The sequence below is a fragment of the Alligator mississippiensis genome, chromosome 4 (genome assembly GCF_030867095.1).
Source record: "Alligator mississippiensis isolate rAllMis1 chromosome 4, rAllMis1, whole genome shotgun sequence".
NCBI classification, from domain to species: Eukaryota; Metazoa; Chordata; order Crocodylia; family Alligatoridae; genus Alligator; species Alligator mississippiensis.
Window position 1 is genome coordinate 170,820,624 of NC_081827.1, and position 25,117 is coordinate 170,845,740.

The following is a 25,117-nucleotide window of genomic DNA, read 5'->3' on the forward strand; positions in this document are numbered from 1 at the left end:
ACTCAGAAGCCATGCAACTTGGTTTTAACATGCATTGCTATTTTTGGTGAAGCAGTATGAGCAGCTGGATGGAAGGAATGTATGGCAGGAAGTGAAGGAATGCATGACAGAAGGCTCAAATCTCTTGGACTTAGCTTTAACTTTTGTCCTCCCTAACAAGAGGTGAATGACTAGTGCAACACACGTAAAGAGCTCAGAGCTATAAGCCCTTAAGCCACTTTTAAGATCAGCACTGGCCTTCCAGAATAGAACATACACATTTCCAAACAGATGGGAGTGGCAAATCCTTCAAAAGCTATGTTTTGAAAGTGTGAAAAATAAACTGGTAAAAGCTTACTTTTCTTCAGGTTATCTGAGTGACATTGGATCAGCACGTAATTTGGACAGGTGAAAATCAGAACAATGCAGAGGGCATGCAAATGCAGATGCTTTTACTGTATTATACTCTTGCATAAATTGGGCTATAAAAAGGATTCCTTTTTAAAGAGGCCATTTTTAAGCATCTGAAATGGACATCTGTTCATAAATAGAAGCATTATTAATAGCTATTTGCTTCTACTGGGCTAGAGTGGATTATAACCAAGAGGAAGGACAAGATGCATCCAAAAGGTGAGAAGCTGAAATTACCAGCAATTGCTGTTCTTTTAATAGGGCACTGGTATGATGGTCTTCTTTCTGCCTTAGGCCAGAAGCACAAATCAGTTGTGCAGCATATTATCAGTATCTACAATTCATATTTACTGATATATTGGGACAGGATAGCCATAAGTGCCACAAGTGGCATGGGCAGCCTGTGTGGGGTATGCAGCATATTGGAGAATAGGCACACAGCACAGCAGCAGAGCATTAGATTAGGCAGGAAACACAAGGCAGGGGGCAGAGAGAGCAGCAGATTGAGTAGGGAAAAGAGAATGACACTCAAGGGTGAGTGGGGCTTAGTTTGCGGCACACCTGCCAAAAAGTTTGGTCCCCACTGTGTTAGGATACTCCTCCAGGCAGAAGAACCAAGAGCCTAAGGCCTTGGTCCTACAAAAACCTTTGCGTGAAGTACTTCCGTGATTTGATTTCATTTACATTTGTAACATTTCCAGGATCAGGTTCTTAATTTCCCCCTGCTTGCAGACTCTTAATTCTGCTCTTGATTATTTCTACTTTGGTTAACCTGTTATAGAATAGTTCATTATAGAGTTAATGGTATCATCAGTCAATTTTTGCTAAGCAGCAATAAATTAAAATATAAAAAAATCATTTTATACATGTATTATAAATGTACAACTTCCTGTGTCATTTGTGGTGTTAATAGCATCATCCAATGCATAGCTGGCCTTAGGAGAAATGGTGCCCTGGCCCAACTTGAATTTTGGCACACCCTCATTTCCCCTGCCTTTTCCACCCACCCCACAAGTCTGTGCTGGTGCACAGTGTAAGCAGGGTCATAGGCGAAGTCTGGCAGGGACGCAGAGCAGTATGGTGTACCAGGCAGGCAGGCACTGCTGTGCAGGAGCAGGCAGGCAAACTAGAGCAGTGTGCCTGGCCCATGTCGCCCACCCCTACGGCTCGCTCTGATCCTATGCTTCTAATTTCTAAAAGATAAAAACAAAAACCTACAAAACTTGTTTGTGGACAAAAGTAGTCTGTACTGTACAGTAATACATTTATAAAACACTCTCCCCCCTGGCTCAGTAAAGGCAACCCACTTAAAAAAATACTCCAGAAGTGTTACTTATATCATTCCCCATGGTTTTAATTTTGGAGTAAACAATGGTCATAAAAATCAGAATGTCTCTAATAAAAAAAAAGAGAGAGGTATCAGAGACAATTTCTTTTTAACCCTATATGACCAGACCATACAAACACATGAAACAAAATAGATTTTTTTTAATTCTTGTAACTGATACACTACAATGATGCAACTTTTTGTACAAAATTGTTACTGCAACATGTAATGCTTAAGAATTATGCATAAAACAGCACGATTACATTTGTAATAGGTTTTTTTCCCCCTAATCCTCATTCAAATCCCCGCATACAAAGATATATTCTTGCAATCTTGACCTTGGGATCATTTTTGAGGTAAAATATAAGCTGTAATCTGTGAAGATACTGCTTCTCAGAATTATGTTTGAAAGTCTGAGCATATCCATGTTGCAGGGACCCACTGGGGCTCATCTTGTGCATGACAGACTGCAGACAGCAACTGTACACAGGCCTCTTGTAAGCTGTCATTCATAACCACTTGATCAAAAAACTGGCCAAACTGAGCTTCCATTTTCTTAGCTGAATCTTCCATCTCCTCTAAATCCTCCTCCTGTAAGAGGCAGTACATACTGATAAAGTACCACTAATAGAGCAGTGCCCTCACCTGTGGCTCCTGAGCAACACTGTGCCTGTGAGACACTGCTCTCATCCACAGGAAATTTTGCTTTCTACAGCAACATGTTCCTGCAGGTTGACAGAGCAAAGTGAGCTGCTGCCTGTAACACATTACTTGCTTAGTTTTATTGCTCATGTACCTGCTGGCAACCCCTAACATGACACATTTGGATGTTAAACACCCACATTTTCTCCTGTACCATACACCCCCAAATAAGACACTTACCTTGTTTTGGGGAAGGTGGAATGAACAACAACAAAAAAGATTTTCCAGGCATTATGGCCACATAGAGCAGGAATAGAGCCTAATCTTGAGCTTACTCTCCCTTTCTTGCTTAGACAAAAGCAAGTTTTATCCATTTCACAGCTCAGGTGTTTGCAGCTCTTAGCTGCTCAGACTAAAGCTGAAATGGCAACTGATGATGACTAGACAACATGGGTAGATCTAGGATTTTGAAAAGAGCTCAAAAGAGTACAGGGCTGTGAAATAGGAGAGATGAGGAGTAGCCAACATATAACAAAATTGCTGAAGAAAGGATAGCTTGATTGTGAACATCAAGATCATTAAAAAGGAGATAGAGAGTTAATACACATGTACTGAAGAGCAACCATGTAGGTTATGAGTCATGACTTCAATCGAATTCATCAGCACTGCTTAAATAGAAATGCAACTGCTGCTGCTAGGCAGGTAGCTTCCAATTTTGGGTGGAACAGGAATCACAGCAGAGTGTGACCACACACACACACTCTGTGGATCTGCCCCTGCTAGACTCTTCCCCTCTGTCCATACAGATGTTGCAAGGAAGAGAAGGAAAAGCAGCAGCAGCTGCCATATTACAGAATCTCCACGCTGCCATTCTGGGCAGAAATTCATCTCTCCTTGCTTAAGATGCTCAGCAATTTTGGAAGACTGATTTCTGGGGGCAAGGTGAGTGTATATGTGAGTAAATATGGTAGGTTTATCATAGGTTTCCTTATCTATAATTTTTAAAAGGGAAGAGCGAGTTCATGGTTGGAAGATCGCAATTAGTAGCCATGAGATCTGGTTTCAGTTCCTTACTTTGCCACTGACTTGGTCAAATCATTTACAGGTGGGGAGCTGAGCACATACAAAGCAAAATGAGGATACTACTTTTCTAACACAAAGATGTATGGGGAGGGAAGGTTAAATCAGTAATGTCTGTACTACACTTTGAAATACTCAAAGAAAATGTGGCATAAAAATACAAAGTAGTCCTAGGCACTGAGTATGTGCAGGCCCCAAGGGCCCTGCCCCCCCCCCCCCCCCCCCCCCGCTTGGGAAGAGGCCAGGATAACCACCCATCCCTAACTGAAGACTAACAAACCCAGGTTGCTGCAAGGGGCTGTGGGGAGTGGGAGTAGGGGGTGCCACATGCATGTGTGCTTGAACACACATGCATGGGGCCAGAAATATGCCCAAGGCAGCAGCGGAGACCAGGTCACCAACTGTCTGAAGGTAAATTTATGAGGTTCAGGGTGGCAGATCGAGGCCCCAAAGTGGGAGAGAGAGCGGTGCAGGGACTGGGCCTGGGGGCATTGCCCAGCCAGTGCATGAGGGCTGGGGCAGGGAGGGGGACAGAGCCATGGGCAGCTTGTCCAGGGGGTGGGGGGTTTCTCCCTGCCACTGCATGCACTCCTGGAGAGGGGTGCATGGGGGGCATATACCCTGCCAGGTTTGTGTGCAGGGCAGGGGTGGATGTAGGCTGCCTGCTGGGGGCCTTGGGTACCCTGCCATCCTCTCCCAGGAGCCCCACACCACCATGGCAAGGCACCCCTACCCACCTGGCTGCAGTGGAGGTGGGGGCAGTGATTCATAGATTGTAGAGTCGGAAGGGACCACAATGGATCATCGTGTCCGACCCCCTGCCCCTGGCAGGAAAGAGGACCAAGGTCAGATGACTCCAGCCAGGTGACTATCTAGCCTCCTCTTGAAGACCTCCAAGCTAGGTGATAGCACCACCTCTCTTGGAAGTCCATTCCAGATCCTGGCCACCCTTACTGTGAAAAATTTCTTCCTAATATCTAACCTAAATCCCCACTCAACTAGTTTACACCCATTATTCCTAGTCACTCCCTGGGGCGCCTTACTAAACAGCACTTCCCCTATTCCCCGTTGACCTCCCCTAATAAATTTATAGGCGGCCACAAGATCTCCCATCAGCCGTCTCTTGTGAAGGCTGAAGAGATTCAGCTCTCTCAACCTCCCGCCGTAGGGTCCTATCATGAAGGCCACTAATCATGCGAGTGGCCCTCCTCGGGACCCTCTCGAGATTCCCAGCGTCCCTGTTGAAGTGCAGCGCCCAAAACTGGACACAGTACTCCAACTGCGGCCTGACCAGTGCCGCATAGAGGGAGAGCATCACCTCCTTTGTTCTATTAGTTGTGCATGAGCAGGTGCATGACAAGGTGAGATTGGCCTTGTTGATGGCCTCGTTATACTGCCAGCTCATGTTCATCTTGGAGTCAATTATGACTCCGAGATCCCGCTCTGCCTCCGAGCTGCTGAGAAGGACACTCCCTAACCGATAGGTGTGCTAGGGGTTCCTCCTTCCCAGGTGGAGTACCTTACACTTATCTTGATTAAATTGCATCCTATTTCTCTCTGCCCATTGATCCAACCTGTCCAGGTCAGCCTGAATCTGCTCCCTGCCCTCTGGTGTACTAACTTTGCCCCATAACTTGGATTCATCAGCAAACTTGGAGAGGGTGCTCTCCACGCCCCCGTCCAAATTGCTGATGAAGATATTAAATAATATTGAACCCTGCGGGACCCCACTGCCCACCTCCCTCCAGGCCAAGAAGGAACCATCCACCACCACTCTCTGGGTGCAGTCCCTAAGCCAGTTGGCCACCCACCTGACCATGTAGGCGTCCATGCCACAGTCTGCTAGCTTCCCAATGAGGATAGGGTGCAAAACTGTGTCGAAGGCCTTCCTAAAGTCCAGAAGTCCAGTGGCACAGACTTGTGCCCCCAGTGCTGCCAGGTGAATAGGGGGCGCCTTGCCATGGTGGTACAGCTTGTGTGGGGCTCCCGGGGAGAGGGCAGCAGGGCGGGGAGCCCCAAGCCCACAATGGACCACCTGCATCTGCTCCTGCCCCCACACAGGCTCCACTCAGCTCCGCTTCAGCCATGCCACCAAGGAGGGGGGGCTTCATCTTTGGCCCCCCGCAGCAAAAATAAGTTTGTGCCAATGGAAGTAGTACTGTCACCAATAAAAAGCTTGAACTCTGTCATGACTTTCCTTCAAGTTATTGCAGGCTTCCCTTTTTAAAAATTGATGTTGCTGCTCCCAACCATTTGTGCAGCTCTCCCTCATTATAAACCTTATGGTTCATTAAATAAATCCTTATGTTAAAAAAATCCTCAGACCATATTCTTAAAATAAGAGGGAGTTCTGGTCTTTAATCAATCAATAGATTCAATCCAGAAAACATTCTGTAAGCAAAAACTGAAGTCAGTCCATTTGAATTCTGCCCACAGTGAATTTAGATGATGAGGCATCATTTGCCCAAGTCCTCTCAGGACATCCATCATCTAGAAAAACCACACAATGGACCAAATCATTCTCTGGTGAATGTGGAACTTATACCAGTGTAAGGACAAAGATCCTTTAAAATATTAATGTAATAAAGGAATGTGACAGGTTGTGACCAAACACCAATGTGCTGTGTTAGACCTTTACTATTCCTAAGTCTCACCTTGAATCTTATGTTCACATAGTAGTCTGTAATGATCCTGGCATTTTCCCGAGACTGTCTCATGCGGCTCATGCTAGGTGGCTTGATGAAGATAATGTAGGGTTTTAGTTCATGGGTTCGAGCCACTTGTATTCCCTGCAATCAATCAATTAGTGGGCAAGTTAAAATATATTTCATGGGAACAAAATCTGGGATAAAAACAAAAGCGTTATGTACAAACTATTACAATTTGCAGACCTGGTAGTAATCTTATTCCAGAACACCTGTTATAAAATGATCTCATTAGTAATCCCCAGGCCTGCCATTGTTAAGTATTTGCACCACACCAATTACCTAATTCTATACAGTCACCTTATTAAGAAATGATCAACTTCAATAAATAAAACCCCACATTAACAGGGTTTAAATTACCTAGGGTGTTTTTACATGTGCTCCGGTGGGTTGTGGGGGTGCAAATTTTAATTAGAGTGGGTCTCAGGAGTTGCTCTAATCAAAACACCCAGTGTCTTATGTATTCAGTGTCCTGTGTTCCAAAATGGTGGTGAGGTGCTTTAGCTAAATTACTGTGCTGTTTTACAACAATAATCAGTACTTGTGGATTGCTGTAAAACAGCAAGAGGCACAAAACATGAATAAGTACAATATCAATAAGAGCTACATTCTGCTATGTTAGCAGAATTATGTTTCTATTTTTCATTGAGTACCAAATTTAAGGGAAGACATTGAACACACAAGTGGCTGCAGGGACACAGAGCACACCTCCTGGCCAGTAATTCTGCTTTTGAGCAACACTCATTCTTTCAGACCCACAGTTGTCTAATTTCTAGTTTTCATCTCTCTAATTAGCAAAAAAACCACTACCAGCCTAATGCTTGAACAATGTTGACTCCATCTACCCAAAGGAAATTTCTCACTGGAGTTTATTGGGCCATGCTGCCTTTCTTTCATTTATGTTTTTAAATGTTATAAAATTAAAAACTATTAATGCCATTAAATGAATGAATTATTTAAGGGAAAATATCTGAACAGAGTTCTTTGCTGGACTTAAGTCTTCAAGATCTCTTGGACACCTACAAACTCAACCTTTTTGCCTTATCCTGCTCAATGCTAAGGCTGGAAAAAAGAAAGCCCACAATGTAGGTAGAAAAAGAAAACTTAGACAAGTTTTGTTATTTTTTTTTCCTTGACTTAGAAGAAAGGGTAGTGCCCAAAAGTGAAGCATAAACAGAAATTATCTGAAGTGATAATCGCAATGGATGCCTCAACATTTCACTACTATAGTTCCTTCCAGGGAGCATATTTAAAAAAACCTTTAAAATGATACCCTACTCTCCTCCTACGTCTTATCTACTGCCATAGTAATGAGTACAAGCGTGTTCCCTATTAGCCATTGTTGAAAGGGCCTGAATATAAATACATAGAAATGAGACATAAAGTAAGTGTAAGTGATTTATAGTAAAATGAAACTTAAGATTACAGAATGAAACAACGCACCAATCAGATGTAAGCATACAGGGTTACTTTAGAGCAATTGGGAAGTCCCAAAACTGGCTCAGACCAGAAAAAATTGCTCGAAACTGGGTCAGTGGAGTGAAACGGGCATGCACCAGATGCTGCATCCATACCCGAATATGGGATTTATGGCGAGGCGGAGTAGGAGGGGGGCCACGATGCCAACTCACTCCATATAAACCGAGCATAAGCAATCCCAATCCGGAGGAGAACTCACTTGCAGAGCATTGAAGGAAGAATCGCAAGTAGTTTATGTTGCAGCCTGATCAGCTGCACAGAGTCCCCGAGACAAATATCTCACTCTAAGTGAACAAGTCGTCTCACCTGAAAACTGCGGAACACCAAGCCAGCAATGTCTCGTCTGACTCGGTAACAGAATAGAATAACTAAGTATGCTACACCTATTGGTGTGGTAAGTATGAAAGATGAATAATACAAATAATTCTGAAATCAGTAAAGTAGTTGTAACCTGTAACTGTACTTGTAATCCCTTTTCTGTAGTATTATTATCAACAGAAACAGGAGCAGCAATTTCTGTTGTATTTTTGTGTTTTGTGCTCATGTATGTTGTGTTTCGTATTGTTTATGAAAGCTAAGCAGTTGTACAAGCGACCTAAGGAGTGGCAAATTAGTTAATACATTGTGCATAATAATAAAGGAAGCTCAATAATTAATAACACCCACCTCAGAAATCTCCTCAGTACTTACCCTTCACACTACTATATTCCAGCTCCTAACGAGCTGTACCCTTTGGCCCTGTAACTTTACTGCACCCACACGGTAACATCTACCTTAGATGGGAATGACTACTTGCTCCTCAAAAATTCTCTCATCTCCAGTCTGATTCTGATGGATCATTGAGAAGAGGAAATAAAAAAGTTCCTTCTCTTAGAGATTATTTGGGAAAAGGGTTTAGTGAGCAACTCTGTAGTGTTTTATATATATCAAAGGTGTCAAATGTCTGTCCTGTGGAGCTCCTGGAGGAGTTAGGACTTTGGGGATGGAGTCCACCACAATTTCATAGCCTCATTAGTGGCGAGGGACAGTAGCATATATATATGGTAGCAGAAGAACAGGCACATTGAAGCTGTAGAAACAGACTCTCACAGGCATCTACTAAAAGTTGGCCTGTTACTTTTATTAGATTAGTTTTCAAACTACATACTAACCCAATATTCAGCTGTTAGCAGCACTTATTCAAGATGGACATGTGTGATCTGACAGTACACATTTTCCCCCCAAAACAAATTTTCAGTTGAAAATGTGCAATTGTATAATTTGACTACAACTCCAATTCTGAGGGTAAACACAATATAAATTAAACAGCAAATGCAGTTTGTATGCATTCTAAACAGTTGCAGTTTCCAGTAAGCAGGAGATTACAATGTTATTAAGGTTTAATCCAATTTTACCATAATTTCACTAACTGAGCCTTGTCTTTAATCAGTGATACAACGATAGAGATGCTACAGAACCATGCCTCAGGGTAAAGTTCAACCTGCATCTAGCAATTATACTAATGATTCCCCATAAGAAAGACCTACCACCAGATTTCCAAATGTGTGGGGAGTCCCACTGGCCAGAGGCTGACCACTGCTGATCTATGGAGTAGCTCTCAAATATATGATTAAATGGTGTTAACTGCTTCTACTTATTTCCCAGCTACTTAACTGCTTCAAAAGAAATAAGTATATTGAAACAAGTAGTTCTTAAGTTTATGGGTGGCTTCTTTTGAATCAATGGACTCTCATCAGCCCTCAGAATATGTTGCTAACCACCATGTCCTCCAAGCTTCTCCCCACCAATTCTTTTTCATCAGACTTCTAGTTGAAAAGGGCCAATCTGATATGATCTATAGACAACTTGTCATAGCCTCATGGACCACAGTTTGGGAACCACTTTACCAAATACTTTCCTAAGCATATTTTTTCACTTAAAAATTGCTGTTACCACAAGGATATTACATAGTTCAAAAAGAAGTGATGGCATGCTGCAGAATCATAAACCTGAAGGGAGATGTTCATGACAGAAACCTCTGCAGGAAAGTGTGGCTTCTGCTCGGAACGAGTTCAAGGACTTATTGCACCCTTACTTTTGATCCAGACATGCACATGTACCTTTGATAAAACACCCGTAATTTATGCTTGTCACTAAAGCCAAATGCAAAAAAGAGAGGCATCTACTTCCAACAAGTGTCATGAGAGGGATTATGCTGTTTCTTTCTATGATCCTATTTCTTCCATAAAATGCAGGCCTTGGATTTCTGCCCGACTCACCTGAGGTTCTAAATCAACTATGCAGACCTTCCCTTCATCCAGGACTGTTTGCACAGCATCAACACTGGTGCCATATAGATTTCCTTTGTATTCCCCATACTCCAACATTCTGCAAAAGTAATGAGAAGGGAAGGAAGGGAGAAATGGGGAAGAGCCTTTAAATTTTCAGATCGAGTGTCCTAGTTAAAAACACAATCAAGGCTAGGGACAGACATTCAAAAAGCCCGAGCCTGAATTGATTCAATCTTTGCAGATTAGTAACAAACCAAAGCTCATCTCTTCTGACTGACAGTACTGAAGAATAACTTCAAAACTGTCCTGCCTTGGAGCATGTTGAACAATAAAAGATGGTGAGAAGAAAGCAATATTAGACAAAGGAACTCTAATATGCCTTCAAAATTACCTGTGAGTATAGACCAAATTTTCAAATGTTTCCTTTGACACATAGTGATACTCACGACCATTTACTTCATAACTCTTCTGAGCACGTGTAGTGTCTGAGAGAGAGAAAAAAAGTCACTATTAGGACAGTTTCTAGTGAAGAATAGAAATCTCCAACCACTATCTTTCTTAAACTGAAGTTGAAGATTTTAAAGTCTTCACTTTTACAAGTAATCAGAAAAGTAATACATGATTTTTTTTCCCCAAAAGAAAACCCCAGCTACACAACCTTTAGATTAGTAAAACTTCCAAAAATTGTACTTCTTTGAGTCTCCATTTGAACATATGGAGCATCATTGCTAGAACCGTTTACAATTTTTAAACTGTTTTAAGGCAGTACTGAGTTTGGGAATTTTCCTACTAAATGGGGTTTTTGGGAAAACATGAGTTTGGTTTTCTTTTTAAGCCAATGTGCTTCATAAAATGCATCAGGTGAGAATTGGAAGTCTGGTAACACAAGGTTCCAAAAGATCCAGAAGCCTGTCAAACCATTTTAATCAGGTTAACAAATCTTTCATTCATGGGCAGGACTAACCTTATGGTTACTGCATAATATAATACACCCATCAGGGAGCATGTTTCTCTGTCATTTCTGTGTTACTTTGTCATCAGCAAGGAATTCTCAATACATGTGTGGCCTGCTTCATCAGATCCTGAAAGCCCTCTATGTCCTCTGATTGACAGGTACAGGCTAGATGAGCAGGGGCCTGGGAATTCTGATCCAGGAACATAATACTCACTGCAATTTAAGGAGAGGTGAATGTGGCCCTTGGAAGAAGCTCAGGACATTGACTGAAGTCTTTGATTGAGCTGAAGGCTGTTGAAGGCCTCAGATCTAAACCAGCCACACTGGCATCAGTGCAACCTTTTTTTCCCCCTATTGCCTGCCATTCCATCCTCAAGCAAGTATGGTGCAGTGGCCCCGAAGACAGGAGTGAGTCAGTAGTGGAAGAGGCACAAACAGATCAGCACCAAGGACAGAGATTGTGCCAGAGGTTTTGGGGAAACCAAGTCTAAGGGACAGTACCACCCACAAAGCCAGTGCCAGGTGGACAATTCTAGGTAGGACCAGTACAGGTCAGTTGGTTGGCACCAAGAGCTCACCAGGATTTAAACAGTGGATAACTGCCTCAATGCGACAGAAATAATGTTATCACTTGACAAGTTTACCAAACCTCCTATGGCTCCTCTGTCACCACAGATGACAGGGAGGACAGATGTAACTGTAAAACAGCCAGTGTCCACTCCTGTGAGGTTTTACATAGCATCCGAGCTGGGGAGGAGGTTACTATCTAGTTAAAGCTGAGCAAGCAGCTACAAATTTTGTCAAAGTATAAATATCATCAATGACAGTGGGGAGAAGAATGTACAGAAAGTGGATGTATAATAAGAAAGGTATGCATATATGGGTGTGTTTAAGTATATAAGGTTTCAGGAAAATGCCCAATAGTAAGAAATTGATTATATAAATAGTCTGTAAATAGCTAGTAGTAGTAAAAGTAATGAATATGCAAGAAACAAAAGGTATAAAAGCAGGTTGGAAACAAAGGGTCATTGGACTACAGGACTATGCCCCTGAATGCTCTAGCAAGACATTAAAATGTCTGATCACCAAGACAGGGAGCAAAACTCACTTGCAAAGTAACTATAGTGCATTTCTTAGAATAAGAGCATGTGCTGTCTGCTGAATAAACCTACATTAGTGGAGTGTAAACTCCTGTATCTTAAGCATTCTCTCTTTCAACCCACTCGTTCCCTGATCCAAGGGTTTGAGGTAACACAGAGGCCTATTACTGGCTGGAAAGCAAAGGTACCACACCTGAGTGAAACAGAGCATGACCCATGCTATGAATGCTCAAGGACTGAACTTCTCAGGCAGTCAGAAAATAAAATTATACAAATTTGCTTTAGATTGCAATGCTAAAAGAGAAATTTGAGGCCTGGGAGCTTCCTAAGGATTTATATTGTCACCGTTTTCAGAATCTAAGCCAGTGGTTTTCAAACCTCCTAAAGTCACAGAATCCTTTCATATCACTCCGGCTGTAGAACCTCTATGTAGATGACTGACATGGAACCAGGCAACCTGGCCCAGCAATGGAGGTGCACTGCCTCCCAGTCCGCTTTGTCATTATCCCCAGTCTTTTTCTGAAACTCCTGATGACCTATCGCAGAACCCCAGGCTTTCACAGAACTCAGTTTGAAATCACTGTTCTAAGCAATTCAAACAATAGAATGAGCTTTTCCTTACAACATCTGTGGGAAGCACTTCCTATCCCTGGGTTGGAAAATGAGACCTAATAAAAGTATGTGATTTGCCCAAAATAATGCAGATAACAAATTACCATGTCAAGAATCAAACCCAAGTCTCCTAAGGTTTCAGGAGGAGGGGTGGATGTCGTATACTTAGACTTCAGGAAGGCCTTCAATACGGTATCCCACCCCATACTGGTGAACAAGTTAAGAGGCTGTGACTTGGATGACTACACAGTCTGGTGGGTGACGAGTTAGCTGGAGGGTCATGCCCGGAGAGTCGTGGTGGATGGGTCGGTTTTGACCTGGAAGGGTGTGGGCAGTGGGGTCCCGCAGGGCTCGGTCCTTGGACCGATACTCTTTAATGTCTTCATCAGTGACTTGGACAAGGGAGTGAAATGTACTCTGTCCAAGTTTGCAGATGACACAAAGCTGTGGGGGGAAGTGGACACGCCGGAGGGCAGGGAACAGCTGCAAGCAGATCTGGACAGGTTGGACAAGTGGGCAGAAAACAATAGAATGCAGTTCAACAAGGAGAAATGCAAAGTGCTGCACCTAGGGAGGAAAAATGTCCAGCACACCTACAGCCTGGAGAATGACCTGCTGGGTGGCACGGAAGTGGAAAGGGATCTTGGAGTCCTAGTGGACTCCAGGATGAACATGAGTCGGCAGTGTGATGAAGCTATCAAAAAGGCCGATGGCACTTTGTCATGCATCAGCAGATGCATGGCGAATAGGTCCAGGGAGGTGATATTTTCCCTCTATCGGGCGCTGGTCGGACTGCAGTTGGAGTGCTGCGTGCAGTTCTGGGTGCCGCAATTCAAGAGGAATGCGGATAGCCTGGAGAGGGGCCACTCATATGGTTAGGGGCCTACAGACCAGGCCCTACGAGGAGAGACTAGAGAAACTGGATCTTTTCGGCCTCCGCAGGAGAAGGTTGAGAGGCGACCTTGTGGCTGCCTATAAGTTCATCACGGGGGCACAGAAGGGAATTGGTGAGTATTTATTCACCAAGGCACCCCCGGAGGTTGCAAGAAATAATGGCCACAAGCTAGCAGGGAGCAGATTTGGATTGGACATTAGGAAGAACTTCTTCACAGTTCGAGTGGCCAGGGTCTGGAACGGGCTCCCAAGGGAGGTGGTGCTCTCCCCTACCCTGGGGGTCTTCAAGAGGATGATAAGCATCTAGCTGGGGTCATCTAGACCCAGCACTCTTTCCTGCCTATGCAGGGGGTCGGACTCGATGATCTATTGAGGTCCCTTCCGACCCTAACATCTATGAATCTATGAAAGGTCCAGAACCTTGACCCCAACTTCACCCTACTTCTCTTCCTGCTAGTTGGACAAGCCAGTCAAAGGCAGTATCATAGAATCATAGAAATTAAGGGCTAGACGGGACCTTAAAAGACCATCGAGTCCAACCCCCCTGCTCTGGGCAGGAAAACTGCTGAGATCAAATGATGCCAGCAAGGTGTCTGCCCAGTCTCTTCTTCAAGACTTCCAAGGACTGCACCACCTCCTTGGGAAGTCTGTTCCAGATTCTGGTCAACCTTACCATAAAGAAGTTCTTCCTTACATCCAACCTGAAAACATCCTCTAAAAGTTTATGGCCATTGCTCCTTGTTCTCCCCTGGGGTGCCCCAGTGAATAGTTTTTGTCCCAGCTCCTGATATTCACTCTTTACGTACTTATAGATGGGCACCAAGGCCCCCCTCAGTCTTCTCTTCCCCAGGCTGAAGAGTCCCAGATCTCTTAGTCTTTCCTTGTAAGTTTTGTCCTCCTGGCCCTTAATTATTCTTGTGGCCCTTCTCTAGACCCTTTCAAGTTTCACCACATCTTTTTTGAAGTGCAGTGCCCAGAACTGGAAATAGTACCTCAACTGCCATCTCACTAGCACTGAGTAGAGATGAAGTATCACTTCCTTAGCCTTGCTCATGGCACATCAGCTTATGCATCCCAGTATGCTAGTAGCTCTGTTGACTACAGCATTGCACTAGCAGCTCATGTTCATCTTGTGATCAACCATAACCTGAGGCCCCTTTCAGCCATCATGCTGACCAGGACATCTCTTCCTAACATATATTAATGTTGCAGGTTACTTCTCTCCAGATGAAGCACTCTGCATTTATCCTTATTGAACTACATCTGATTCTACTCTGCCCACCTTTCCAACTTGTCCAGGTCCACTTGGATCTGCATCCTATCCCTTGTCATGACTGTTTTTCCCCATAACTTAGTATCATCTGCAAACATGGCCAGTGTACTTTAAAGAAAGCTTCATAAAAGTACTTTAAAAAAAAGATTACTTTAAACAAAGCTTCATAAAAGTAGATAAGCTTTGCCTCATTGCAGAGTTAGAAAACATAGAATCATAGAAAGTTAAGGTTAGAAGAGATGTCAGGAGATCACCTAGTCCAACCCCCTGCTCAAAGTAGGACCATCCCCAACTAGATCATCCCAGCCAAAGTTTTGTCTAGGCCGGGTTTTGAAAACCTCCAAGGAAGGATCTTCTACCACCTCTCTGGGTAACCTGTTCCAGTGTATAACTACCTTCCTAGTGAGAAAATTCTTCCTAATATCTAACTTAAACTTCCCTTTCTGTAACTTGAGACCATTACTGCTTGTTCTATCTTTTGCCACCCCTGAGAGCAGTCTAGCTCCATCCTCCTTGGAATCACCCTTCAGGTAGTAGAAGGCTGCTATTATGTCCCCTCTCAGTCTCTTCTTCTCTAAACTAAATAAACTCAGTTCCTTTGGTCTTTTCCCCTCACCATTTTTGTCACTCTCTACTGGATTCTCTCCAATTTGTCCACATTCTTTCTGTAGTGTGGGCCCAAAACTGAACACAGTACTCCAGATATGGCCTCACCAGTAGGGGTGTGTGAAACAGGCCATATTTGATTCAGATTCCGGCCAAATCAGGAACAGTGATTCGATTTTTTGATTCGGATCACTGTCCACAATTTGATTCAGCCAAATCCAAATCTGAAGATTCGATGCTGATTCAGAGAATCAGCAATTCGGACTCAGACACAGCTTTAAATGTTTTTTCTATTAACCTCAAGGTACCAGGTATGGCTTGTGAACGCTGTGATGCTGGGGCGGATGGCGCATCCCACCGGGGGGGGCGGGTCCGGTCCGGTCTGGTCCGCATGCTTAACGGCAAACCCAGAAGTGGACTGGAAGTACTTCTGATCCACTTCCAGGCCTACTGAGGAGCACATGGGGCCCCCCTGTGTACCCCTTGGCTCAGTGATTGGCCATGGGGGGACCCCACATGCTCCCCAAGACCCAGGAGGAACCAGTCGCTAAGCTAGGGTAGTGCGGGGGTTCCCCAGCACACTCCTTGGCAGACCCAGAAGTGGACCGGAAGTGCTTCTGGTCCACTTCTGGGTCTGCTGCTGAGTGCTCTGAGGATCCCCCGTGCTTCTGTGGGACACTCCATCTGCCCCAGCATCGCAGCATTCACAAGCCACCTGCTACCTTGAGGTATGTAGAAAAAACATTTAAAGCTGTGTCTATGTCCGAATCGCCGAATCTTTCTGAATCTCTCTGAATTGATTCGGAGGCTTCCGATTTGATTTGGAGAGATGCAAGGGTCCTGTGATTCGACTGGGATTCAGACCAACTCAGGCCAAATCTCTGCCGAATCAAATCAGGAACCGAAGCTTCACACAGACCTACTAACCAGTGCTGAATTGAGGGGAATAATCACTTCCTTTAACCTACTGGCAACACACCTATCAATGCAGCCCAGTATGGCATTAGCCTTCTTTGCAACCAGACCACACTGCTAGCTCATATTCAGCTCATCGTCCACTGTAACTCCCCCCCACCCCCCGTCCTGTTTTGCAGAGCTGCTGCCCAGCCAGTCAACCCCCAGCCCATGCATGGGATTGTTCCATCCTAAGTGTAGGACTTTGCACTTGTCCTTGTTGAACCTCATGAGATTCCTTTGGCCCAATCATCCAATTTATCTAGGTCACTTTGAATCCCAGCCCAATCCTCCAGTGTATCTGCTACTCCCCACAACTTAGTTTCATCTGCAGACTTGCTGAGGGTGCACTCTATGTCATCTTCCAGGTTACTGATGAAGACATTGAACAAAACCAGCCCCACGACCAACCCCTGGGTCACTCCACTTGATACTCCACTTGAACATCCATTCTTGGAATACCCTATAAAAGGAAGAGCACTGATATTTCATATTTTCTTCCCTTAGAACATGAAGTTAAGGAAATTGGGGTGCAATGACATCCCTGAATGCCATGAGACCCTTTCAAGAGTGATGAAGCACCAGCACTGCCACAACCAGGTGAAAGTGCCCCACTCACCTTTTTCCAGGGGGCTCCTGCAGAGCCAGACCAGGAAACAGCTGCATGAGGAGTGTGCTTCCCAATCCAGCTCTGCAAGTGTCCCCTGGAAAGAAGTACATGGGTTAGTTCCACCTAATGACTCAGCAGCCAGAAGATAAAGTAGGTAAGATGAGACATTAAAACAGCGGTTCACAACCACGTTGCTGCCAAATTCAGAAAAGTTACGGAGGGATGCCTTGAGTCTAAAACAATTGGAAGCCACTGATTTAGAGAATGAAAGGAATGTGTCACATACGTGGTACAGCACTTTGAAACCGACGAGGGTTAGTCTGAATAAGTCGTCGCCTTAGCTCATTTATTCCAACTCCTGAAGGACCTGGATATTTAAAACAGAACACACACAAAGTAATATCAATGACTGAGACTATGCATAAAATCGACTCACTTTTTTAGTAAGTTTATATTTATAAACAGTCAAGGAACATGTTTAGTGAGAGAACTGATGAAGCAAATAACTAGCAGTGCAGAAATCAGATTACGGCTTCTCCTGGAAGGAGTCCCTAGTGTTAGCATCACAAATTAGTAGTCTAATTTGAGGAAATGCAAAGCATCTACAGTTCCCACTGAATTCAAAAAAAGTTGCCAACATTCTGCACCTCAAGGTGCAAGACATGTCACTCTCCAGTCCTTTAAGCCATTGTTGGGAGGCACCAAGACCAGTTTGAATGAAAAGCTGGTTATCACACAATCTAGAAAGGACAAGATTTTTTTTTCAGCACAAACACCCTGGAATGTTGTACTTAGCAACATCAGAAGCAGCTTCCTTTTAGTCGTGAAAATCAAATTCTACTTTTGAACCTGCAACCCATGACGCAGTAACATTCACCATAAAAATCCTACTCAATGCAAATTTTTATCTTTTGGTTTTCCCTTCTGCCTATGACTGAAATAGTATAGACTGAATTAATGTCACTTGAAGTGCCTGTGGGTTCTTAACCATAATCTTAGACCACAAGATACTTATCAGAGAGCATTTATAAATATTTATTTTCATGAGGCAAAGATTTTTTAGGTAGGTATCTTCTATTGGACCAACTGCATGGTTGGGATAGACAGATGTCTTACATTCTGTCTATGCCTTGCTTGTCTAATTCTATCCCAACCATCCAGTTAGTCCAATAGAAGATATTGTCTTAAGAAATCCTTGCCTCTCATAATTCCTGGACCATCATGGCTACATCATCACTAACACTATTGTAAGTATTTTCTCGTCACTTCTGTATCTGAAGTTTGAAGTCGAACAGTTTCCCTGATAAACTGTACTTCCATCCGACATTTCTTACTCTAGTCTGTTCATAAAGTATTTGATCAATGACATTTTTTTTGGGGGGGGGGGGAGGAGGGGGGAGGGGCATTAAAAGATTTTGTTTCAGAACAGAAGGAAAACATATCCATAGACTCAAATAAAAGCTGATGGATGGCAAAAAGAAAGGTAGGTAAAATTTTGCACTCACCAATCAAAGAAGCATTTTAAAGAGTTAACTCTAAGGCCAAATTCAACAGCCACTGTAGTCAATGGTAGGACTCACAGAAGGTTAAATTTCATATTCCACAGGATTTTCATCAATATGATACTTTGCCTTCTGTATTTAGGAGAGCCTGTAGGATTTGCATAAATAGGTACATCCCTATCTGTGGGGCACATTACTGTCAGTTGCTACAACATACCTACTAGCACGATCAGTCTGTTTCGATCGGAAGGATGTCGCTGGTATCTCACCACTTCTTCATAAGGGGCTGCTACTGTGCTGTAACAGATGCTGGGACACTGGGCATAACAGGACTGTTGGACGTTCTGGGATTTCCTCCGGCACAGACGCATGCTTTTTCGGAAACCAGCTGGAAGGAGCAGAGATACTGCTATTAAATCCATGCACTGAGTGCAGGTGAAAAAACACTAGTTTCATTTCGCATAAAACACCTCAAGTTTTGCCTTTTCGAAAAGGAAAAAATTAATTTGTTTAAAGTACTTGATACAGCAACTTGGTGGAAATCACTGAGCTCTGAAAGCAGTTATAGGTGAGATTTTCAAAATTACTTAGAACAAGGCCCATTGAAAGTCACCAAGAATTTAAGACCCAAAGAAACATCTCCAGAATAAAGCATGGAGGAGATTTAGTTAGAAATGGGCAATCTAGTCTGGACATTTTTAACTGGCTTGAATTTTGTCTAATCTCTGAAGTGAACACAAATTTATTTCCAGATTAGTACCATTCATTTACCTGAAACAAACTGTTCCTTGACCTAGCAACCCATCTGAATGGAGATCTCACATAGACTATATGGCTTTGAAAAGTCCCCTCACACAAAAGCATGAGGTATGAGGCACGGTCTGTCACAAAAGCTGGCCCTACCTAAGTTCATACCAAAGGAAGGGAACCTTAAAGACTTAGGTAGGAGGAGGGTGCCAGATTACACTAGCAATTTATTGGGGAGATTGAGTCACTTGGAGAAGCAATAAGGAAGAAGCTAATAGGAAAAGGTGGTCTCTTGGGATCTAAAAAAGCAGAGTGAATAAAGATGGGATCAGAGAACCTTTGGGGCAAAATTCAGGAATGCTTCTCAGACAAGTCAGCTACATTCAATTCAGCTTCAAGACAAACACTCAGGCGAAGCCAAACCTGACTCTTGCTACTCACCACATACCAATAAAAATCCTTTGACCAGAATCACTGAATTCCTCCTCTTCTGACAGAGGGAAGTCAAGCACCCAGGGGAAAAGGGGAGAATATTGAACAGACAATGAGCTAAAACATTTGTTATTCTAGAACATGAAAGAGTAGGTATGGTCATAATGTTTAATTTCAGTTATATTAAGTACAAAGGTCAAACACTGTACAGCAGAGTCACATTGCATCAACGTTTCCATGAAAAAAATGTAGTACATCTCATGCTAGTTAATTTTAATATCGCAGTTTTTGAATGCTGGAACAAAGTCATTCTTTTTCTAAGAAAGTTGTCACATATTGTTTTTATGTATGTATAAGCAGAAGAACTATGTCCAGTTTATGGTCTCCAGGTGGAATCTAGCTGCCATGAACCAATATTAAAATAATTGGAAGTTTGGTGGCTATAATACTACTAAATCTTTTAAAAACAAAAAACAGAACAACACAACTCAACTCCTGTCTACGACTCCAACATTTGAAAACCAGAGCATTGGGCACTTAGCTCCGTTCCCCACTACTCAAGCTAAATTTGTAATCTGTTTCCCTTCAGTTCTTTCACCTCTGAAATGCTGTGCATCTGAGATGGCCTTTCAGATCTGTACTCATCTGTCTCCTTAAAATTCACTTATACTGAAAGTCTCTTGAATACTACTCCCTCTTTGAACCTTGAAAGCATTCATAAAGGCTTAGAAAATTTATTACAAACAAGATGAATTAAAAATGGTTAGGAAGAGATCTCTGACAGCAGTGTTTAGATCTCACTTCCTACAGGAAGCTGTACCTTGCTATGCTGTTTGTTGTTTCATGAGCACTTAAGTGGCAAAACTAAAAGTGATTTTAGTCATTGTCCTTAGAGAATGATCTAATAGATCATTTTACTCTTCACTTCTCTTGGATTCTTAGAAAGTTTGCTGCCAGTGTGTGTACATGCATAAATGTATGTGAGCAACTTGCTGTATGTGATTATAGTGCTAAGACTTTGCCAACAAGTAAATTGGAGAACATGTTCTGAAGATAGGCTAAGATTTAGACAGGGTTTGAATTATGGGGCAGGTAGGGGGGGACGGGACTGAGCCCACCCCCCCAGAGACAAGAACCCCCCTGCAGGCCAGTCAGCATGCCCACCCCCCTGCAACAGCCCAGAGCCCATGTACCACTGTGCGCAGCCCCCAGCCCATCCCACACCGCACCCTTCTAAGCAGCCCAGCTGGCAGCAACAGCTCTTAACACAGGGGCAGGCGATTATTTTGGGCAGAGGGCCACTTACTGAGTTTCAGCAAGCCATCAAGGGCCACATGACAGGCAGCCCAGGGCAGATAAATGTTAATTTTCTGAATTTTTTAGGGGCCCTGTGGGCCAGATAGAATGGCCTGGCAGGCCGCATCTGCCTCCCAGGCCGCATTTTGCCCACCCCTGTGACCTAATGGCTGCCACTGGCCCCAGCCTTGCGGTACTGGTGGGGACCTGTGCACACAAGCCCGACCCTGGCCAATTTTTTTGCAGACCCCTTACCACCCCTTGTCTCTTGTCACAACAAGAGACAAAGTGTAATTCAAACCCTGGATTTAGATAAAAAAGGGCACTTTTACACATGCTCCAAAGTGTTCTGATTAGAACATATCGGAGCAGCTGAGTCTGCTGGAGCGTTCTAATCAGACTGTTCCCCCATGATGCAGCGTCTCGTGTATTCAGTGTCCCCACATTTCACAATGGTGGTGGCGGGATGCTTTAAAGCTTGTTGAATAAGCTTTGGTTTAAGTGCCCCAGCTGCCATGTTGAAACATGGGATACTGAATACATGCGAAGCTATGGGTGTTTTAATTGGAGAGGCTCCTGGGAGCTGCTCTAATTAAAATGCAGCCTCCACCCCTACCTTGGAGCATGTGTACAGAAAGTAGCCTAGTTACAAAAGATAACAGATTTCTGGAATAAAATTGCATTATCGTCTGCCTAAGTTACTTTTCATGTTCATAGGACCATAGCAAAGTAGGGCTGGAAGAGACCCCACAAGGCCATTTAGTCCAGCACCCTCCTCAAAGCAGAATCATCCCTGACTAAGCCATCCTAGCCAAGTGTCTGTCCAACCAGCTCTTGAAAATTTCCAAGGATGGAAATTCCACAATTTCTCTAGGTAGCCTACTCCAATGCTTGATCACCCTCATAGTCACAAAGTTCCTCCTAATCTCCAACCTACATTTCCTCTGCTACAGCTTGAGGCCATTGCTTCCAGTCCTTCCCCTGCAACCACAGAGAAAAGCACATCTCCATCCTCTCTGTAATTGCCCCTTAGGTATTTGAAGACTTATCAAATCTCCCCTCAGTCTTCTCCTCCCAAACTAGAAAAACCTGGTTCTTTCATCCTTTTCTCATAAGTATTGCTTTTCAGAGCTCTAATAATTGTTGTCCTTTTGCACTGGACTTTTTCCAAAACATCCACATCTTCTTAAGGTGTGGGGCCCAAAACTGGACACAGTACTCCAGGTGAGGCCTCAGCAGTACTGAACAGAGTGGAAGAATCACTTACTTTGATTTGCAAGTGACTCTTGTTGATTCAACTCAGCATGCTGCTGGCGGGCTTTTTTATTTGTTTGGTTTTTTGTGGGGAGGGGCAGGGGTTTGCCACAACACTCTTGGTTCATATTCAGCTTCTGGTCCATTGTAACCTGCAGGTATTTCTCCATTGCACTGCAGCCTAGCCAGTCATTCCCCAGTCTGTATATGTGCATGCAATCGTTCCATCCCAAGTGCAGGCCTTTGTATTTGTCCTTGTGAATTTCATCTGATCGACTGCAGGCAACTTTCCTATCTATCCATATCATTCTGGATCTTAGCCCTACCTTCCAAAGCATCTGCAACTCCACCCAACTTGGTGTCACGTGCAAATTTGCTAAGTGTGCACTCAATCCCACCATTCACATTATTAATGAAGATGCTGAATACTACTGGCTCTGGGACAGACCCAGGTAGACAGTACTTTCATTCAGTATGTATTTCCTTAGCTTACTAATAAGAATATCATGGGAGACAGTGTCAAAAGCCTAGCCTTTCCGAAGTCAAGGTATATCACATCCACTGCTCTCCCCAGTCCACAGACCTGTCACCTTACCATAGAAGGAAATCAGGTTGGTTGGACATGATCTGCTCTTGGTAAATTCATGATGGCTACTCCTGATCACCTTGTTAAAGTGCTCCCCCACTCTGGAGCACATGTATAGGCATCCTATATTTGCTCCTTTTCAGTCATCCATGACCTCACTTGGCATCCATGAATTATCAATGAGGATAGCTAATGGCTCTGAAATTACAAAATTACCTTAGCAAATTTTTTCTGTACCCTCTTGTGCATCCCATCTGGCCCTGCTAACTTGAAAGCATCTACCTTCTCTAAGTAAACTCTAACCTGTTCTTCTGCTTCCTAGGCTGTTTGTCTTCTTCCCTATCTTTGCTGCCAACCACACTCATCATCTAGTAGCTGCCCCTGTTTGTGACGACTGAAGCAAAAAGGCATTAAATACTTCAGCTTTCTCTGCATTAGTCTTCTGTATCCCATACGGTGGGGGCAGAGGGAGGGCAGTCAAAGATATGGTTCATTGACTGGACACAGTCTGTGAAGCCCCATCACCCAATCCCCAGTTTTACCCTAGATCTGAGTTGGCCCATGCAGCACAAGATGGACTGGCCTCACGTGTTGGGCTTTGGAAAAGTGCTGCAAACAGTGCCCACTCCAGGATCCATGCTACATGCGACACTTTCTCCCAGCCTGTCTAGAACTCTGCCTCATGGGCCTTCCATTCCAGGATCTGTGCTGCACACAGCATCCCACCACCCCCAGCTGGTCCAGGATAAACACTGTATGCAGTACCCACTGCAGCCAGACCATGCCCTGTGCTCCAAACAGCACCTGCAGTCACCACATGCAACATGGGGCCTGGACCAGCTAGAATGGAGTGCTGTGTACAGTGAAGATCCTGGAACAGGGGAAAGGGGGGGGCACTACATGCAGGGTATGCACCATGTGTGCTGAATCTGGCATGGGGTTTATGAGGGTCTGTGGGGCCAATCTAATATTCCTCATCCAACCTGCAGGGCCAGATGAGTTTGATACTCCTACCATAAGGGACATATGATTTCTTTGGTCTTTCTACTTTTGATATATTTGTAGAATGCCTTTTTATGACTTTTTTCATCCCTTGCCAGCTGCATTTCAAAGCGTGCCTTGGCCTTCCTAATTTTCTCCCTGCATACCCATGCAATACTTTTATACTCTTCCCTAGTACTATAACTATGTTTCCACTTTTTATAGGATTACTTTTTGAGTTTCAACTAATTGAAGAGACTGCAGTCTAGCCAAGCTGGTCTGCTGTTGCACATCCCATTCTTCTGGTATATTTGGCCTCCTTAAAGTACAACCAGATTTCCTCGGCTGCTCTTCACCTCAGACTTGCCTCTAAGATAATCTTCCAGTTTACTAAAATGCCATTCCTTCCCAAGCTTCTTTCTTTTCTCTTGTTGGGCATCTTTCCCTTACCGATACTTTCCAATGTGAACAAGTAAATAAACCAATATACTATAAATGGGTTGATTTATAGTATATATACTATATACTCTCTTGTAGTTTGTAGCAATTTTCTGATTTTAGATTATTAGACTATAAAACTACTTCCTATGGTTGTAGAGACAGGACTAGGAACAATAGACTCCAAGTACAGCACAGGAAACATAGGCTGGACAATTTCTCACTGTAGTCAAGTGTTGAAGCAGGCTATCTAGACAGTTTTGTGGAATCTCCATCCTTGGAAGTTTTCAAGAGCAGGTTAGACAGACACTTGACTAGGATGGTTTACTTAGGTATGAGAAGGCAACAAGCCTTGATCAGGGGCCAAAACTAGATGGCCTCCTGAGGTCTTTTCCAGCCCTCCTTTTCTATGAATCTAGACTGCTGCTGAATATCTATAGGAGGCAAAAGAGATTTTAAAGTTACCTTCTTTAAGCTCCTCTGAAGATTCAGATAAATGTAATAAAACAGATGAAAAAGTAAGCAAAGTACAAGTGTAGGTGGTCAAACTGGTCTAATATGGCATGACATTTGTTTCAGTTTGAATAAAGACTATGAAATACACAAAGCATGTACCTTGTACCACAAAGTGTGCGTGCGAACCCTACAGCCCTGTAGCAAGACAGTGCACAGGCACAAGGCTTGTCTCAGACTGCTCTGCAATAGTGTACTTAGAATGCACACCTTGTAGCTTGCTCAGTTACTGAGCTGGGGTGATCTTTAGCCCAGGTGTGTAACAGGGCAGCTCAGGACCCTGGGTGGCAGAAGCAGCAGCAGCAGTGCAGCTGACAGCCCATGGCTGTTATTTTTCTGCCCCAACCACACTGCCCCAAAGGGTGGGCTCCCCACCTTAATTATGCTATTGCTTTGGCCTCTTATCTCTCTGGGTACACAGAAGCAGCAAAGAGGACTCAGAGAAATCCATAGGATTTGGGGGAATAACCC

At 43.7% G+C, this 25,117-nt stretch overlaps 1 protein-coding gene across 1 annotated transcript in view; it reads right to left on the reverse strand.

Moving 5' to 3' along the window:
- Positions 1-1,837: 1,837 nt before the first annotated feature.
- Positions 1,838-25,117, reverse strand: part of MPP4 (MAGUK p55 scaffold protein 4) — a 57,766-nt gene continuing 34,486 nt past the window's right edge. The window contains exons 14-21 of the mRNA XM_006260409.3: positions 24,599-24,613; positions 19,595-19,636; positions 18,617-18,787; positions 17,184-17,264; positions 10,285-10,378; positions 9,882-9,990; positions 6,094-6,228; positions 1,838-2,308 (exon numbers count right to left, since the gene is read on the reverse strand). Coding sequence (XP_006260471.1) covers positions 2,117-2,308; positions 6,094-6,228; positions 9,882-9,990; positions 10,285-10,378; positions 17,184-17,264; positions 18,617-18,787; positions 19,595-19,636; positions 24,599-24,613 — 839 coding nt within the window. The 3' untranslated portion in view covers positions 1,838-2,116. The remainder of the gene's footprint in view (positions 2,309-6,093; positions 6,229-9,881; positions 9,991-10,284; positions 10,379-17,183; positions 17,265-18,616; positions 18,788-19,594; positions 19,637-24,598; positions 24,614-25,117) is intronic.